We start from the raw sequence: 19138 nt of genomic DNA on the forward strand, positions 1-19138 counted from the left end.
AGGTAACTACCCTCACAACTTCATAACGAAAGAGCAGGGGAGGGTTCATGCACATTGAAGGGCAACCTCAGTGGCACTACTGGGTTCATGAGAGCCACACCCGCGGTGTACATAGTTAACACGAGTGTAATTGGTCTTGCGGAGCCACGCCATGGGAACACATACACTCCAACCTGGAAGTGTCAAAAACCGGGATGCACATCTTCTGGGGGTGCGCTCCCATGTGAGTCACATGACCCTTGCAAGATTGCAGCCACCAAGATGTGCTTTCTTTGGGACCATGCTATTGCCTGAGAGCACAGCGCCCCAAAATGGCCCCCATGCTCTTGTACGAAAAAATGGGATGTTTCCAGTTACCAGGACAGGTTGTTGTTGTTGTTATATTTGTACCCCACCCCACCCCAATTTGACTGGGTTGAGGAGTATGGGATCAGGGTGCCACAGGCAGATTTGTGAACAAAAGAGTCATGCCAAAGAAAGGAGGGCCTCACCTGTTGGTTATCCTGTCCAGCCACCACATTTAAGCCAGTGGCTGCCATGTAAGTGCTGCCGATGGTCTTAATCTTCTCCACCCCACTGAATTTGGGCTTCAGGAGGAGCTGTTGAAACAGAGACAAGAAGAAGGCTTGTTTCAATGGTTATCAACTTGAGAACATTCCTGTTGGATCACAACAGCCTTTGCCAACACGGTTTCCCCTCAGACATTTTGGATGGCAACTCCTATCAGCTGCATTTGGGCGTAAAAGCAGTATGCAGTGGTACCTCGGGGTTAAGTACTTAATTCGTTCCGGAGGTCCGTACTTAACCTGAAACTGTTCTTAACCTGAAGCACCAGTTTAGCTAATGGGGCCTCCTGCTGCCGCTGCACGAATTCTGTTCTCATCCTGAAGCAGAGTTCTTAACCTGAAGCACTATTTCTGGGTTAGCGGAGTCTGTAACCTGAAGCGTATGCAACCTGAAGCGTATGTAACCTGAGGTACCACTGTATAAGCCCTGACCCTTAGCTATGATGACTGGGGCTAACAGGTGCTAATGCGGACAACAATATCTGGAGGACACCAAGTTGGAAAAATCTATCTAGTCCAGAATGCTATGATCACATCCACACCTTCAGTCCTGTGAAAGAATCATAGAATTGTAGTGTTGGGAGTGACCCTGAGGAGAGGGACAACTTTAAGGGCTTCAGGTGGGAAAGTGTGAATGAGAGGTGGTTCAGCTCTCTCCTCACCTCATCTGTTCCACTCCTGGTGACCCAGACAACTTGTTTATTGCAAAACACTTCACTTGGCGGAGGGGCAGGGTGTGTGTGTGTGGGATTTTGATCAGAGCAGTGGCCATAGGGAAAAGGGAATTGATAGGTTGTTTGCAGTTCCTACAAATGTTCATCCTCTGGGGCTGACGGCGTTTTTTTTAATGTAGCAGAGGTGGCAAAGAGCAGTAAAACAGGTTGCATTATTTAAAACACTTTTATACCACTTTAGTAGTCATGCATTTCTTCCAAAGAATTCAGGGAACTGTAGTTTGTGATGGGCACTTGGGATTGTAACTCTGGGAGGGGTCTCCTAACCATTCTCATCTTCTTTCCAGCAATGCTGATAAAAATATAACATATGGGAGGAAGAGGGAACTTTTAGATTTCCTCTTTAAAATAAAAGAAGAAGAAAAAGTGTTATTTTAAAATATATGCAGGTTGTATGACAAAGGCAACCAATATAAGAACCCATATAAGAACACATATTTTTATCCTATTCCCAAAAGTTGCTTATCGAGTGGCACATTCTTTTTGTCAACAGAAAGTCTGTAACTTTTGTGGTTGGACATGAAACTCTGTTTTTACTGTGGAAACATAGGCACCCACTTCCAGGCAGGTGGGAGGCATCTCAACATCTTGTTGGATCACATCAAAAGTCTTTCTCAATCTCCCCCAGCAAACTTTTCCCCTACGCATTTTGGATGTCAGCTCCCATCAACTTCTACAATCAGAAGTTTTGGCGTATAGGCAGCATATAAGCCCTGATGGTTGGAGCTGATGGGAGCTGCAGTTTGACAGTATCTGGAGGGCATCAGGTTGGGGAAGACTGTTCCATTTAGTCCAGAATTTTGTCTGTGATCACTTCCACACCATAGGACGTAAAGGAGGGAGAAGAGAATGGCAATGTTATGATGCTGAGGTCACTTAGAGCACATTCCCACATCCCATATGGGAGAAAAGTACATTGAAAATGTTTGTCTATAAGAACAAAAGAAAATCATTAAAGATTAGTTTGGAGATGGTATTTAATACCAGTCAGATTAAATCAAATAAACAAGGGATATTCGGTGTTATGTTGGAGGAGATGCCAGGAAACAGGAAATTATGTTCACATGTGGTGGGGCTGTAAATATGTACAATTTTTTTGGCAAAGGGTGTTTAAGGAGATAACAGAAATCACTGGGTTAAAGCTGACCAAAAGTCCAGAGGTAGCATTATTATCAATTTACGATGGGGTGGAAGGTTCGCAGGCTATGAAGGACTTGCTCACAAATTTATTGACAGCTACACGAATTATGATAGCTAGGAAGGGGCAAGCAGAATATAATTTACCTGGGAGACCACTGTTAGCAGATGAAGACATTAGCAGGATTGCAATAACACTTGTAATGTAGCAAATATTATGGACAAAATGGAGAGGCATAAAATATGGATTACTGGAGAATATGCAGTTGAAAAGGTTGACAATAGGACCCATGGAAGGGAAGGTGGGAAGCCCAGAGATTTGGAGTAATCTCTATATAGGAAATCTATTTCGTATTGTTGTAACTCTACACTTGTAAAATCAAATTTAAAAAATTTAGAAAAGGAAAGCTGTTTAAGCAACAATAGCAACAACATTTAAATGAAGACTATAACTCCTGATACCTCATCAAAGTCGGCTATGATCTCGTTGAGTAGCCGAAGGCATTCGAGTCCTTCATGGTTTACGTTCGATTCAGAGTAAAATTCTTTGAAGTCTGGGATGGAGGCGAAGAGGACACAGACGCAGTCATAAGACTGGTGGTAAAGATCCTGCTAGGGGAGAAAGATGGGGTGGGGGGCATTATCAGACCTCAGCAGGCAGGGCAACCCTTAAAAATTCACGACATGGAGGCAAATTCCCCACCCTCCCAATCTGTTCATTTATACATTACTTTTCTATGCCACTTTTCCTTCAAAGAGCTCATGGTGGTGCACAAAACATAATTCTCCCCTCTCTCTGTTTTATCCTCTCAACAGCCCTGTGAGGTAGGTCAGACTGAGTGACGGGCCCTAGAGTGGAGGCTTCGGCCTTCGTCTCCTGAGTCCTATACTGCAGCCACTGCTCCAGCATTTGGGCATGTAGTGGTCTCAAGCAACCTTATAATAACCAACTCTTTCCTCTAGGGTGAGTAGTGGGAGGTAACAGGGGGCAGCATACAGAATATGTGAATTCTTATCACATAAAATAAATATTGCACTGAATACAATGAAGGCCATCTGACAAAATGCTATGGCTTAATGGAATTCCGAAATCAGATTTATTGTGAAATTCTGTATTTGGCTATATGATTTATTATATCTGTATCTATAGATCTGTCTCTATAGTTTTTCAATGAAATTGGAAAGAAAGAAAGAAAGAAAGAAAGAAAGAAAGAAAGAAAGAAAGAAAGAAAGAAAGAAAGAAAATCATACAAGTACAGAGATTATGTATCATATCTGTATACAGAATTCATGAAAAGAAAAAGAGGAACAAGTCATGTCAATTCACAGAGTCTATTCAAAAAAACCAGCATATGAAGCAGAGGGTTTTAAAGCTTCAGAGGTAGAATCTTTTTTTAAGTCAGAAATGGAAACCACACATTTCCATACATGTCTGCTTACATTATGAGTCAGCTTCTCCATCAATGCCAGATACAATTTTGCCAGTTCAATTCTCAATGGAAAAGACCATCTGTGTTACTGTCATTCTAGTGGCAACCAAAAGCTATTTTTAAATGGCTGTTCTAAACTATTTCATGCATACCACATCGATTTTTTTGATACAGTGACACTTCAATCTTGCCAACTAAACAAACAAACAAACAAACTGCAGTTGGGTCCTCACCTCATTTATTATCTTCAGGAAAATAATATTTACATTTCATTTTTTATTTGTTCAGGACCCAGTCTGAAGTTTTGGAAATAATCACAGAGTGATTTTTTTGAGGTTATGCAGAATTTCGATATCTGTAAGTTTGCAATTGACCTAAATATTAAATTTTCATGGACCTCCTCTTGAAATGCAGTGATAAGCACTGCAACCTAGTCACTCGTACAGCAAAGAGGGTTAATACCTCCACTGATTTTCTCTTCGGATTGGACTGACTCAGTACCAAAGCATTTCTGGTCCTTGGCTTAGACACCCCTTTATTTCTTCTCCCAGAGTGGGCCCTTTAGTAAGACCTCTTTTCACAAGTCGTCTCCCCTTGGGACTTTGGCCATCAAGCTTCAAGACTCACCTCATTGCGCCGGTTCTGGCGAATGAACTGCTGAGCTACGTCAGCAGGAAGCACATTCTCCAGCAAGACACGGTTGAGGTTCTCCATGGTTTCAATCTCCTCACGTTCTTCCTTGAACTTCTTCTTCCAGAGGAAATCTAGACGGCAGTAATATTCGTTCTGAGAGACATGGATGGGGAGAGAAAGACAAAGGGGGGTTAGGAAGGGAGGGGAAAGCTGAAGGATACCCCTATAATATTATTAATAATAATTTATTATTAATACTCCACCTGTCCGGCTGGGTTTCCCCAGCTACTCTGGGCTGCTCCCAACAGAGTATTAAAAACACAGTAAAACATAGGGATGCGAGTGGCGCTGTGGGTTAAACCACTGAGCCTCTGAGGCTTGCTGATCGAAAGGTTGGCGGTTCAAATCCCCACGACAGGGTGAGCTCCCCTTGTTCAGTCCTAGCTTCTGCCAACCTAGCAGTTCGAAAGCACACAGTGCAAGTAGATAAATAGGTACTGCTCCAGCGGGAAGGTAAATGGCATTTCTGTGCACTGCTCTGGTTCTGCCAGAAGCAGCTTAGTCATGCTGGCCACATGACCCGGAAAAACTGTCTGCGGAAGCGGACAAACGCTGGCTCCCTTGGCCTTTAAATGAGATGAGCATGCAACTCCAGAGTCGTTCGTGACTGGACTTAATTGTCAGGTGTCCCTTTACCTTTACCTTTAAAACATCAAACATTAAAAACTTCCCTAAACATGGCTGCCTTCAGATGTCTTCTAAAAGTCAGGTGTTTATTTCTTTGACATCTGATGGGAGGGCATTCCACAGGGTGGGCGCCACTACCAAGAAGGCCCTATGCCTGGTTCCCTGTAACTTCGCTTCTCGCAGGGAGAGAACTGCCAGAAGGCCCTCAGAGCTGGACCTCAGTGTCTGGGCTGAACGATGGGGGTGGAGATGCTCTTTCAGGTATGCAATGCGCTTCCCAGCACTCAGCAAAAAGTCATGCCAGCTTGATTCGTTTTTAAATATGGAGTAAACCTGAAACCTCACCCAGTGCTACAGAGAAACATAGGAAATTGCCTTATACCCAGTGGTGTAGTCAGGGATGGGCCTATACATTTTGACACCACAAAATGGCACGCACCCCCCCTCCACTGCCACCAGGGAAGAAGGGGCGAGTGAAGATCTACATTGTGAACAAGGGCAGGAGGGGACCAGCAGTGTCTTCTATTCACCAAGAGGCCACTGTAGAGATGGCACTGGGAGGCTGCCAAGGAGGTAGCAGAGCTGGCATCTCTGCCACCACAGCAGCAGCAGCAAGCAATCCATTCCTTGGAGGCCAGATCTGCTGCCCCTGTAGATCCTGCCACCTGAGGCGGTTGCCTCACCTTGCCCGCTGGGTGGGCTGGCCCTTAGTGTAGCAGCAAACTCATAAGTGAAGTGCCCCTTCATGTTAGTCACAGACATGCCCCCTGGCACACACCCTTCTAGGAGTATGCAATATTCTCATAATAAGATGATAATAATAATAATTTGTGATGCATTGCAATAATCAACACAGATCCTCACGTGTTGCCTTTCAGCTAGATCTGTGCACATACACAGGGAAATTATGTGGAACACTCCACATGCAACAGAAGAGAAGAGAATCATAGAATTGGAAGGGAAGCACAACTAAAGAAACCTTGACAGATGGCCATCCACATTCCACCACCTTTCGAGGTAGTCCATTCTACTTTTGAACAGCTCTGGCTGTCAGGAAGTTCTTCTGAATGTTTAGTCGGGATCTCCTTTTTGTAATCTGGATTCATTGGTGCGGATGCTTTCCTCTGGAGCATGAGAAAACAGGTTTGCTGCAACTTCCATGTGACAGCCCTTTCGATATTTGAAGATGGCTATCATATTCAATATCTTCTTTTGGAGTGATTTAAGTTGTTGTAGTTTCCCTGAAGCTCCAGAACTTGCACACCATTCTCTTGAAACAGAAGAACTGTGTCTTTTCATTGCTCCCGAAAGCTCAATTTTGGAGCATACGGAACAAGTCGCTTCCTATTGCCTCCTCCAGAGTGACCCTAGGAGCCAATCCTGAGTGGCTGTCTCTCCTCCTTTCACTCTGATTGGCTCAGCACAAATGGTGAAAAGATTTATTCTCAGTGGCTAAAAGGTTCTCCTAGAAGATACTCTATTGAGACACTAGACCACTAAACCTCTGCCTATTCCAAGTCAGTCCATCTACTTCAATCCTGTAAATTCTGACTGGCAACTGCTCACCATAATTCTAGGCTGGAAACCTTTCCCAGTCCCATCTGAAGATATCAGAGATTGAATCTTGGCTTGCTGCAAAAACCCTTCCCTAACAAACAAACAAAATCACATGAAGAAAAGTAATTCCATTGAGCTGCACTTCTTTCCCAAATCAAATATGCAAAGTGAGAAAACCACACCTTGGGTAGAAAGATAAGAGTCTCTACCTGGACCTTCCACTTAAAATGCTGTTAAAGGTAAAGGTAAAGGGACCCCTGACCATTAGGTCCAGTCAGGACCGACTCTGGGGTTGCAGTGCTCATCTCACTTTATTGGCCGAGGGAGCCGGCGTACAGCTTCCAGGTCATGTGGCCAGCATGACTAAGCCGCTTCTGGCAAACCAGAGCAGCACACAGAAATGCTGTTACACCACTTTAAATAACCCTCCCTCCATGAATCATGGGAACTGTAGCTTGTTAAGGGTGCTGAGAGCTACAATTAATCACAGAGCTACAAATCCCAGAGTGGTTTAACTATCTCTAACTCTAGGAACTCTGAGAACTCTGGGAAATTTAGCTCTGTGAGATTAGGGGTCTCCTAACAACTTTCAGCACCCATAGAAAACTACAATTCCCAGGATTCTTTGGGGGGAGCCATGAGTGTTTAAAGTAGCATTTTTGTGATTTAAGTGCATAGTGCTGATGTGGCCTCCTTCACTGTTCTTTCCCACTTCTACCACATGAAAAATGCTGTCAAACCCTGCTTGACTAGCATAGGCATGGACCGCAAACAATCAAACCACAATCAGAAGGGGAAGTTGCTGGGGCTGAGATGGGGGGGGGGCAGAAAAGAGAAAGAGAGAGATGACCTAGAAGGCGACACAGGAAACAGTGGTTTCTTGCATGGCACAGCAAAGCAAACAGGCACCCAACCCACAGCAGATGGTTGTGAAGGATGCAATACCTAAATAATGCCACCCTTCGTCTGCAAAATTGCTTATCCCTCGCAGCCCATATAGGACAATGCACAGACAATCCTCTGCAATGCACAAGTTGTTCCATGGAAGACATGCAGGCAATTCTGGCCAGAAAGCCAGAACCCACCCTCCACCAACTCTTACCTAGCATAAGTTATTACATTATGGTTGCAGTAAGGGAGGGAGGTAGATGGGATGAAGGACCACCCCAACAGTACAACTGGGAAACCTCCTTGAACTTTTCCACCCAGTCTTTGAAAGCTTGGGCTAAGAACTTGAACCTGAGCTTGCTTACTTCCTCATCCCTCCCAATCCATTTCCCTTTCCTGCTGTTGTCTTGTTTGATTGGAAGCCTGGCAGTATAGAGCGTGATCTCCACATCTCCTTTTTTTTAAAAAAGTTAATAGTAAGCTGTATACATTGATAACTGTGGAGAACATATGAAGGGCAGAGAAATGAGCTCTTCTTGAAATGGACACTCGCTTTCTTCAGGGCTGATAGGAAACCAATTACCTGCCTGGCCAGAGCCAAGAGGGTGAAGAAGAAGACGAAGAACGAGAATGCTCCCATCACTTTAGGCTCCTTCAGCACCCCAGGTCTAGAGGCGGGGGGGGGGGGGGTTTAAAAAGAAGAAGAAGGGGAAGAAGAGAACATCACTCTTGAGTCAACCCTCTCCCATAATCCTCGAGGTCTCACATCTGAACCAAATATGTCAGTGGGAAGCTACAATAAGAAGCACTCTCCTCAGGCATGATTCACAGGAACAAGGGCGAGTCATCTTATTTAGGGTCGGTCAGGAGGGGCTGCTTCTGGAGAAATTACACCAGGAGTTGTCAAGACGGTGCCCACAGATGCAATAGTGCCTTTAAGGCTTTCCCCCCGGTGCCTGCAAAGTTTTTAAACACAAGCACATACAGCCCCTTGAGGTGGCGACTTTTTCCTTCCTTGAAAAGTACATAGAGTTGAAGGAGGAAGTTGGTAGAGTGGCTCTATTTCCCACTTCCTCTTTCAGCTCTCATGTGTTCATCAAGAAGCGGACTGATCGTGCCGTAACCAACCCAGATCAATTGGAGAGATGGAGTGTATATGCACACTTAGTCCTTTTTCAAAAAAAAAAATTTAGGGGTACTCTCATTTTCCTACTCATATTGAAATACTGCCCCTCAATGAGGCCAAACTTAGATTCACAAAATGTTTAGGGGTATGTGTACCCCTGTGTGTCCCCCCCCCAAAAAAGCACTGTGCACCCCTCTTCTCTATTTCTTACTCTGGGGGAGGGTGAGGAGATGGAGTCCAGAGGGAGCAGCACCCATGACGCTCACTCAAAAAAGATCCTTCCTAACGTTGCAAATGGCTTGGGTAGCCTCCACTTGGTTTCTGCCTTTATGCCAGGCCGGTTCCATGAGGACTAGTTACCTGAGAGCTGTCTGGTTGGGGTAGAGGCGGGAGACGTAGCAGTCGGAGAGCCACGAGTGGGTGTGGAGGAACAGCACATTGTAGACGACGAGGCAGAGGGTCAGCATGGTGAGCTTGAGCTCAAAGTTCATGTGCAGGAAGAGGGAGCACGAGAGGAACCCCAAGATGCAGCAGTAGATGTAATACTGGAGGGGGAAGAGAGCAGGGCAGTAGAAAACAAAGTGGTTCAAATAGAGGGCTAAACCTCATCAGCAACAGCTAGTAATAATAATAATAATAATAATAATAATAATAATAATAATAATAATAATAATAATAATAATAATTTATTATTTGTACCCCGCCCATCTGGCTGGGTTTCCCCAGCCACTCTGGGCGGCTTCCATAAAAACCAAAGATACAGTAAAATATCACAGATTAAAAACTTCCCTGAACAGGGCTGCCTTAAGATGTCTTCTGAATGTCAGGTAGTTATTTATCGCTTTGACATCTGATGGGAGGGCGTTCCACAGGGCGGGCACCACTACCAAGAAGGCCCTCTGCCTGGTTCCCTGTAGCTTTGCTTCTCGCAATGAGGGAGCCGCCAGAAGGCCCTCGGCGTCCGGGCAGAACGATGGGGGTGGAGACGCTCCTTCAGGTATACTGGGCCGAGGCCGTATAGGGATAAGCTAGGGATAAACAATTGCATCCGAAGGCAAACTCCAGATGTTTTGTGACTACAACTCCCATCATCCCTAGCTAACAGGACCAGTGGTCAGGGATGATGGGAATTGTAGTCTCAAAAATATTTGGAGGGTCCAGTTTGCCTATACCTGGGTTACATACTTACTGGCACACTGAAGAGCGAGTTAAAGCGAGCAGACTCTTGTGTGGCGTTCAAGCCCCCCGTAGTCAAATTCTGAGCTTTCGAAAAGCAGGACGTCTCTGGCATGAAGAACTAATAATCCACCCATGAAAGGAGAGAGAGGAGGAGAGTTTTAGAAGGGATAAGGCGAGGCACAGGTTGGCGACACGTGAGTAGCACTGAGCCAAAAAATGCCTCCTACCAAATTCAGCACAGCCATGGTGAGGACCACCAGGATGGTGGTGATGCCCAAAGAGACTCGCAGCCACGGCTGGGTGCAGATGCTGTCTGAGATGGCCGGGACCCAGGATAAGACTTTTGGACCTTTCAGGAAGCACTTCTGATGCAAAAGAAGGAGTGGGGCGAAGAAAGAGTCAAGAACATCTGTTGTCCCGTTTTCTTATTTCTCCACCCTCTCATTGCTCCTAACGTTAGATTCTTAATCAGATAGCTATGAGTTTCTATTGCATCTTAGGAGCCACCTAAACATAATGGAGCAAAATTGGGTTGTGCCGATTTCATAAGCTCTATTAAGGGCATAATAAAAGCCTACTGGATCGGGTCAATGGCCCACCTAGCGCAGCATCCTGTTCTCGCAGTGGCCAACTAGATGCATTGCTTCGCCTGGCTGTGTCCTTGCATTCTGGTAGCGCCTCCTGCTGGATGGAGGATAGGGAGGTGGGCTTAAAAAAAAAGAGGTTCCCCAACTCTGCAGTAAGGTGACGCAAAGCACAGTGTGGGCAGCAAACAGAGGAGTCCCTCACCCCCTGCTTTTGCACCTTAAAACCTCTTCCGCTCTGCTGGTTTCACAGGCGGCTAATTTTGATCGAAGAATCCTGCTGGCAGAAAACAGCTGAGGTCAAGCCATTTTGCTTCCTCTCAATGGTGTCCTCTCTTAGCATGGGCAATACAGTTCCAAACTTCAACCCTATAAATAACTCCTGCAAGCAGGGCTACCAAGCTCCTTGTAGCAGCAGCAGGGCCCCAGGAATCCTCCAACCACAATGTTTCATCATATCCGTGCTCTGACAGCCCAGAAAAAAAAGAGAAGTGGCAAAGGGCCATAGCTCAGGTCCTGTGATTTGTTCCCTGGCATCCATCTATTCCTCCCTCCATCCAGAGAAAAACGCCCCAGCTGAAACTGCTGACAGCTAGTGTCAGCGATACTGAGCTAGATGGGCCAATGGGTTGACTGGGTGCAAGGCTGCATCCCACATTCCTTAGGGATGCTGGGAAAGTTGCATGATGAGTGTTAGGTTGTGGGTGAACATATCAGACGACACAGCGATTCTCCAAACAGCTCTTGTTTATTCACAGGTCAGAACAGAACTGAACTGAAGGGTTCAGCCAGCCTGCTTATATAGAGCTCCACTACAACGCAACTGTAACAACTTTCTGTAACTATCCAATCACTGAACGCCACTTTCGATCCCTTATTTTGCATATGTGGAACTGAACTATCTACAGTATCCCCCTGCTGGCCCAGGGTGAGAACTTCAGTACATAACAATGGGGGGGGGGGCGGGGATTGAGAAGTAAAATCAGCACGACTTACTGCCAGGTGGCCTGCAAAACAGGTGAGGAGGAGGAGGAAAAAGAGGAAGAAGGAAATTCCATAGGATATCCCCAACGCTTCTGTCCTGGATGGAAAGAGCAGACAAGGCAACTAAACATGGCATGCATTTTGCATTTAAATTTTTTGTTCCCCTTCTGGGAAGGAGCCAGGCATTAGACCCATAGAGCTGGAATGGACCATGCAGAAGATGTCATCCAGCATCTTTCAGACACAAGAAATGCGCTGTTAGGAGGGATAGAGAGCCTGTTGCCCTCCAAGTGTTGCCCTCCAAGCCCCAGCCCTCAAGGGTCATCTAGTCCAGTGTTTCCCAACCTTGGGCCTCCAGCTGTTTTTGAACTACAATTCCCATTATTCCTGACCACTGGTCTTGCTAGCTAGGGATGATGGGAGTTGTAGTCCAAAAACAGCTGGAGGCCCAAGGTTGGGAAACACTGATCTAGTCCAACCCCCTGCAATGCAAGACCCAGTGTGGACCTTGAACCCACAACCCTGAGATTAAGAATCTCATGCTCTACCGACTGAGCCACAGGTTCCCCATCTCTGATAGGTAGCCATTCATGCTCTACTTTAAAAATTTCTAACAAGGGAGAGTCCATCATTTCCCAAAGCTGTCTGCCACTGCTATTAAACAGCTCCTGCTGTCAGGAAGTTCTTTCTAATGTTTAGCAGAAAGCCCCTTTCCTGCAGTTTGAACCCCATTCACAAAAGTACTTTGCACCCCTTGGCATACTCAGCATCCTACAAGCGTGTCATTTCCCACAAGGCACTGCTCACCGTTTCCAGACTTATCTGTGCCTCTATGAGGACTAGAAACTCATTCTTGGTTCCAGTCAGTGCTAGATTCAAATGAACTGCCTGCTTTGATGTTTTAAAAGGCAAGCAAGGCTTTGATCGTTGCAGCCGCATGACAACTTTTTGCCTCAAATAGTCTAGTCCAAGAAAATGCTGTTGGATTCCAACTCCCATCAATCAGCTCCCCAAAGCACAGCCAATGGTCCAAGGATGATGGGAGTTGTAGTCCAATGTCATAGGACATAGGTCCCCAGCCCTGGTCTAATCTAATCTGGGGTGAACACCTAAACATACTTACTAGAAGGTAAACCCCACAGATCTCTGTCACACATAATAGCTAAGTAACACTTATGGGTATGCTGCCCAACTTAAAAAGAAAAACACCTCCTTCTTTCCAAATTAAGGCCGTTATAAGAAAGAGATGGGGAATTCCATTGTGCCCAGAGGGAACATCTCCCCTCCAACCCTCTTTTCTACATTCTACAACTTTCATGGGGGGTTTGCTTTGGTTTACTCAAGCAGAAGAAGAGCTCTGCTGAACCTGAAAGCCTGCACGCCATTTTCATCCCACTGCAAAAAGCATGGGGGGGGGGATTCCAGGCAGGCAGGCATGCACAACAGGAGCAAAGGGCGATATCCCCCCCCCCCTCTTATCACATTCCTGTCTCAATCCAAGTCAGGCCCCTCTATGGCTTGGGGGAGGAATTCAAGCACATACCAGGAAATAGAGGTTTGGGCAGTGGAAGTGGTTTAAAGCGCTCTGTCACCCTAGCCCAAGAAATCCACTTTGAAAATAAAAACAGACTTTTTGTGGTTAGGAAAGCGATTGGGAAACGCATTGAAAACTGTGGGATGGACAAATGATTAAACACCCTGCAAGCAAATCTTATTGTCTTATAACTGCCCCCACAAACTACCGGTAATCAAAACAAATGTTCAATAATAATTGGATGCAGCGTCCTTCTGGATTGCTGGGGTAGTGAGGTGTTGCCCCAAGTCATTGATGCATAAGTGGTGAATTTATACTGGACAATCCAGACATCATTTCACTTTGTGAGATGCTCTGCAATGCTTTCTCAGCCTTTGCTGCCTGGAGGGGAATTCTTGTGCAACAAAAAGCAGTACGAAAAATAAACCAGAGCAGTTATGTTATATCAAAATCACACAGGATTTCAGAAAGTTGTGGGGCATGCATCAGTTTGAAAAAATACAGTATCCCTTCCCCCAAACCTCTGCAGGTGTAGACAGTATTGAATGCTGGATAATACAGTATATAACCACCCCAATACCACCCTGAGCATCATGAATGCACAATTAAAAGAGGCATCTGGCAGGCTAAGTAGTCTAACTGCTGCATAAGCTTTGTGCAACCAAATCAGGATGCATGCTCAATAAACAGGTCATCTAGGGGAACCCTTAAAAAAAAGTAACCAGCTATGCAAACAAGGGATAGTTCTAAATCCCTAACCCCAAAAGGCAAAGTCTTCACATGCTTTGGGGTAAAGTTCTGCCTGCATAAATAACTCACCCACCCATCCTCTCCTCACCCTCTTCCTGCTTACTTGTAAACCACAAGGATCTGGATGAGAAAGTTGGAGAGGAAAACCAGGAAGGTGCAGGCCGTGTAGTAATTAAAAGATGGGAGCGCAGAGAGACGATACTGGAGAAGGCAAAGAGAGAGAACCCAGGGTGAGCAACTGTGAAAACAGGGGCAAGGGCTGCTCAGCACAACATCCCCACTTTGTTCTGCATCATTTTCTGTGGCAATGTTGTGGATAGTAGGAGAGGATATATTGATGAAATACTACCTTTCCTCACTCACGCTAGTGAGTCAGTAGCAGAGTACATTCCCCAGTATATTGCAGGAAGCTAGTTGGTAGATTCGTTTGAATCTCTTTACTTAAGCAATTCAATCTGGTTTGTCCAGATTGGGTTTATTCCCTTTGTCCCCTCTCAAAAAGAACAAAGACACAATAGTCTTTTCTTAAAAGTAATGATAAGTTTACTTACATTCAGTTCACAGTTTTTCCCTGAAGGCAGACTTTAGCTTGTAGTTACAGAAAAGAGAATGGGTTCATCCCATGTAGGGAAATGAGCCCATGTGGTGCTGGCTGAGAGCCAGCAGACAGCAAAATCATCAAGAGAACAGCATCAAGAGAAGAAGAAGGGAAGATGGCTGTGTGACCAGCCCTTTTATGGGGTCACCCAGGGTCACACCCATCTACCTGGTCACACGCAAGGGGAGGATGCTCCAGACAGGTGTGACAGGAAGTCCTCCTGGCTGCAGTAACATCCCCTGTGTGTCCACTCAGGGCAAACAGGAAGTGTTGTACTTGACTACTTATGTTACATCCCACTTTTTCAGCCTCCTGCAGGCAGAGCATAGTCGTCATGGCTAGCAGCCACTCTTAGCCTCATCCTTGATGAATTAGCCTAATCCTCTTTTAAAGCCGTTCAGGTTGGCGTTCATCACTACATCTAGTGGGAGTGAATCCCAAATCTTATTTCAGTACCAAGAAACAGGAGGGGTGCCCCTGCTGCCCTCTGACATTTGCCACCTGAGGCCTCACTCTGCTTAATGGTAGGAGTGAGCCTGACTTCATATTGGAGCGCTCGACAAACAAACGAACACCCAAGTCCTTTACCTCCTTCTCAAGGGATTTTTCCTTGAAGTACAGTGTGATACGATTCAAATCTTCTGATTCCTTCCATTGCCTGCAGGGGAGAAGTGTAGGAAAAAATGGGAGATTTTTCCTTGGGCAACAATCCCCCCTGCTTCCGCCCATCTACCTCTCCTTAAAATGGAGATTGTATTTGGCCCCAGATTCCCCTGCAACCCACAAACTCATAGTCAAAGAGGGAGACGGGCATAGTTGTTTTACAGTAATGAATGTGGCGTACGGGAGGCATTGGGTATCTCATGTAATAGTGGATAGGTAAAGGGCTTGGGAAACAGTTAATAGTAATGATTTAATAATAAAATAATTTTATTATTTATATGCCGCTCATCTGACTGGGTTGCCCCAACCACTCTGGGAGGCTGCCAACAAAATATCAAAAACTCAGTAAAAACAAACAGCAGGCGAACTGTTTGTGACTGGAGGAGAAGAGGTAGGTTCTCCTCTCCTTTTCCTTTGCTCCTTTTCTTTGCTTTTTTGCTTTTCTTGCTACGTATGATCCACTGCAACAGGAAACAGGACTCCTGTAGCAGTGGTGCAGGAAGCAGAAACTTCGAAGGTGCAGCTCCTCTTATTCCTGCAATGCAATGACGTGACAAGCTGCACTCACCCAAATGCCCTCTTGTGTGCCATTATTTCATGCTAGCCCTTTCCTCTGTTGCATCTGATTTTGTAATTATCCCTCCTTCTTTCCTGTGCCTCCAATTTCCTCTCCCCACCCCACCCCTCTCACAGTCTCATTGACGCACTTCTGCGAGTTAAGCTGTTCGATGAGCTGAAAGAACTTCTCGTCCACTCCTTCCAGGTCTTCATCTGGGCTCCTGGGGGCACGCCCCCTGTAATACAGCCAGGAGAGGAGAAAGAGTGAGCAGAGAATTGAGGAATCACACAGAAATCAAAGAAACGCAGCATGAAATGCCCAAACAGCACAACAGAGAGAATAAAACAAATGGACAGCAGAGGGCACGACTGAGTAAGCAACTGGACTCCCAATTTTCTTCATCTAAGATGGGAAAGTGTGTGGGGGGGGGGGGTATTTTACCAGCTGGCAGGCCAGGTCCTCACTTCTCCCAACCCCCATATCTTGAGAGATGGGCAGGGCCACTCACTTGTCCGTCACCTGGCATTACCGTGGCACACTGGTCTGCACATCTTGCAAACCCCACTTCTGGCAGGGCTCTTAAGTCACAACAACATTCCTCCCCTCAACTCAACGGGAAATAGGAGGGGCTTTAGGAAGCGTTTAGCGCAACCTTCCACAATCTGGTACCCTTTGGGTTTTGCTGGATTCCCATCTCCCATCAGCCCCAGCCAGCATAGCCAGTGGCCAGGGATGAAGGAAGCTGGAGTCCAGAAACCTCTGGAGCTCATCACTGCTGGGAAAGGGTGGCTTAGCATCTCAGAATCAGGTGAGGTGTAGAATGGTCCAACACCAGCATTAGGTTCCACTCCAAAAAAACCCACACCATGGTCAATTCAGGTTGTTCACCCAGCTGTCTGCCAGCTTTCCACTGCTTCCCCTCCCAATATTAATTCTGCAGACCTCCACTGTGCCACTAAACTTACTGCAGATGAGGGGTGGTTTAGGTGACCCCAGAGCACCCTTGCCTTGTTCTAGGGCTCACCTACATTGAGAGACCTACCTAGCTGACAACAGAAGCCTAAGGAATTGTGACAGATTCCATTAGACTCCCATTCCATCCCACGGTGGCTCTGCAGCTGTCAGAACCACAGGCCTAACATGCAATTCTAGCCATGGAAGAACTCTAGCCCCACAGATCTGCAGAACATCACAGTACCCACAGAAGGAAGCTAGACCGCAACATCCTGGCTCCAATCCACAGTGTGATAACACCAGACACAATGTACATTTTGCTCTATCTCTTCCTCTCCCCACCACCCCATTCTTTTCTCAGTAATCTATTTGCTTGTCGGCCTCTTCCTCCTCTCCCCCTCTAAACAAGATACCCCCCTGTTACCGTTCCAAGGTCTTCTGCTGGTTCAAGGACCCCAGAGATATCTCCTGCAAGAAAACAGAAACACTTGTTCTCTTCAACTGTAGGGACACAGCTGAGAGCCTGGATGCTCCCAGGGAGCCTCTTCGCCAAACTTCCATCCAAATTTGTTTGCACGGAAGCTAGACAATGTCAAATACTGTATATTTCGCTCTATAAGATGCGCCAGACCACCTAGTTTTTGTAGGAGGAAAACAAGAAAAAAAAAATATTCTGAATCTCAGAAGCCAGAACAGCAAGAGGGATCACTGTGCAGAGATTCCTCTTGCTGTTCTGGCTTCTGGGATAGCTGCGCAGCCTGCATTCGCTCCATAAGACGCACACACATTTCCCCTTACTTTTTAGGAGGGAAAAAGTGAGTCTTATAGAGCAATAAATACGGTATTTATTGAGCAAATTGTTTGCAGGGAAACAAGAGGCTGCTAAATCAAGCAAACCTTATCCCACATTTTCTGGTGCATTTTCCTATCACTTTCCTTATTGCAAAATAATACAATCCTTTAATCCTTTTTTCTTTTCTTTTCTTTTCTTTTTTTTTTTTTTGCGGAGGGGGAAGAGTAGGTTTGTGGGGCAAATCCTCCAGATCAGCTTTAATTTGGAAACCTGAATTTGATGGTTTGTGATTGAAATGAAGCTCCCTTAGACAGTGCTGCCAAATGGACAGCCTGCAATATTCATCTCACAGCTAGAGCACATTCGCATTATAGAGCAGGCACCCCCCAAACCTGGCCCTCCAGATGTTTTGGGACTACACTTCCCATCATCCCTGACCGCTGGTCCTGTTAGCTAGGGATGGTGGGAGTTGTAGTCTCAAAACATCTGGAGGGCCGAGTTTGGGGGTTCCTGTTACAGAGGGACTGCTAAAGGTTCTGCCTTTAGTTGAGAGTGGATTTAGAAAAGTAGGAAGCTACCTTATACTAAGTCAGACCATCTAACTCAATACTGTCTACACTGACTGGAAAAAGCTCTCCAGGGTTTCAGACAAGGAATCTTTCCCATTTCTATCTGGGGACACCGAGGATTTAACCTGGGATCTTGTGTGTGCAAAGCAGATGTTCTACTGTTCAGCCATGGTCCTTCCTCCTGCTACAGGAGATGGGCGCCCACACTTGCCATTCATCTGCAAATTCCTCTGACATCATTGCTAATGATGCCTTTGGCCCACACAGGAAGATATCTTATACTGAGTCAGACTATGGGGCTCACCTAGACCGGTGTTCTTGACACTGACTGGAAATGCATCTCTGGGGTTTCAGGCTGGGGGAATTACCAGACCCACCAGGAAAAGCTGGGGAGGGACCTTTTAGAAGCAAAGTAGATGCTCTCTCATGCGGCTAGGGCATGGCATCTAGCTAGGCCCTGATTCTCATGCAACTGGCAGCATCTAGCAGCAGAAAGAAGAAGACTAAGGGCCCATCCACATCTCCACTTAATGTGAAATGCATATCCCTCATGTGCCTTTTAACCCCCCCCTTGTCCATACAATGTTCACCGGAAACAGCTGCTGTCCCAGACTTTCTCCTGCGAAATCCCTGTCCTTGGAAAATCTGGACAGCTTTCTGTGGATGCCTTTGACTTTGGGGGGGGGGCAGGCTGTGAGAATCTAGAAAAACACACTTCTAATGCACCTGCTCCCTCATTTTCCACACTTCCTGCAAATACCATATTGGCCCGAATATAAGCCGCCCCGGCAAATAAGCTGCACCTTAAAAATTCGGCGACTTGGGGGGAGGTTTGGGAGCCGCGGACGGGATGGTCGCCATTGCCCTGAGCTTCTGAGCTGCTCGGGGGGGAGGGGAGCTGCACCGCTTTGCCGGCAGCCTCCCCTCCTTCCCCCCTTCGTTCTGACAGATATGGGGAGGCTTGGGAGCGGCGGGCAGGCTAGGCGTCGTTGCCCCATGCTCCCAGACTGCTTTTGGGGGGGGGGAGCTGCGCCGCTTTGTCGGCGGCGTAAGGTCGTGAATATAAGCTGCACTTTAACTTTTAACGATCGGAATTTGGGAGGGGAAAAAAGTGTGGCTTATATTCGGGCCAATATGGTACATCGGGTCCAATTTGTGTTTATAGTTGAAATCTCTGCCATTTCCACCTTGAATCTGCAACACAACTGCTTTC

General features: G+C 46.2%; 1 protein-coding gene across 5 annotated transcripts in view; it reads right to left on the reverse strand.

Moving 5' to 3' along the window:
* Positions 1-19138, reverse strand: part of ADCY4 (adenylate cyclase 4) — a 70511-nt gene that overhangs the window by 10782 nt on the left and 40591 nt on the right. For 4 of the 5 annotated variants that reach the window (XM_028702252.2, XM_028702255.2, XM_028702254.2 and 1 more), the window contains exons 12-23: positions 16988-17031; positions 15758-15844; positions 14976-15045; positions 13893-13990; positions 11518-11602; positions 10165-10302; positions 9948-10055; positions 9119-9303; positions 8216-8300; positions 4495-4653; positions 2900-3049; positions 492-599 (exon numbers count right to left, since the gene is read on the reverse strand). In XM_028702252.2, the coding sequence (XP_028558085.2) occupies positions 492-599; positions 2900-3049; positions 4495-4653; positions 8216-8300; positions 9119-9303; positions 9948-10055; positions 10165-10302; positions 11518-11602; positions 13893-13990; positions 14976-15045; positions 15758-15844; positions 16988-17031 (1317 nt within the window). The remainder of the gene's footprint in view (positions 1-491; positions 600-2899; positions 3050-4494; positions 4654-8215; positions 8301-9118; positions 9304-9947; positions 10056-10164; positions 10303-11517; positions 11603-13892; positions 13991-14975; positions 15046-15757; positions 15845-16987; positions 17032-19138) is intronic. The other variant, XM_028702258.2, reaches the window with a different exon arrangement.

The sequence above is a fragment of the Podarcis muralis genome, chromosome 13, assembly GCF_964188315.1.
Source record: "Podarcis muralis chromosome 13, rPodMur119.hap1.1, whole genome shotgun sequence".
NCBI classification, from domain to species: Eukaryota; Metazoa; Chordata; class Lepidosauria; order Squamata; family Lacertidae; genus Podarcis; species Podarcis muralis.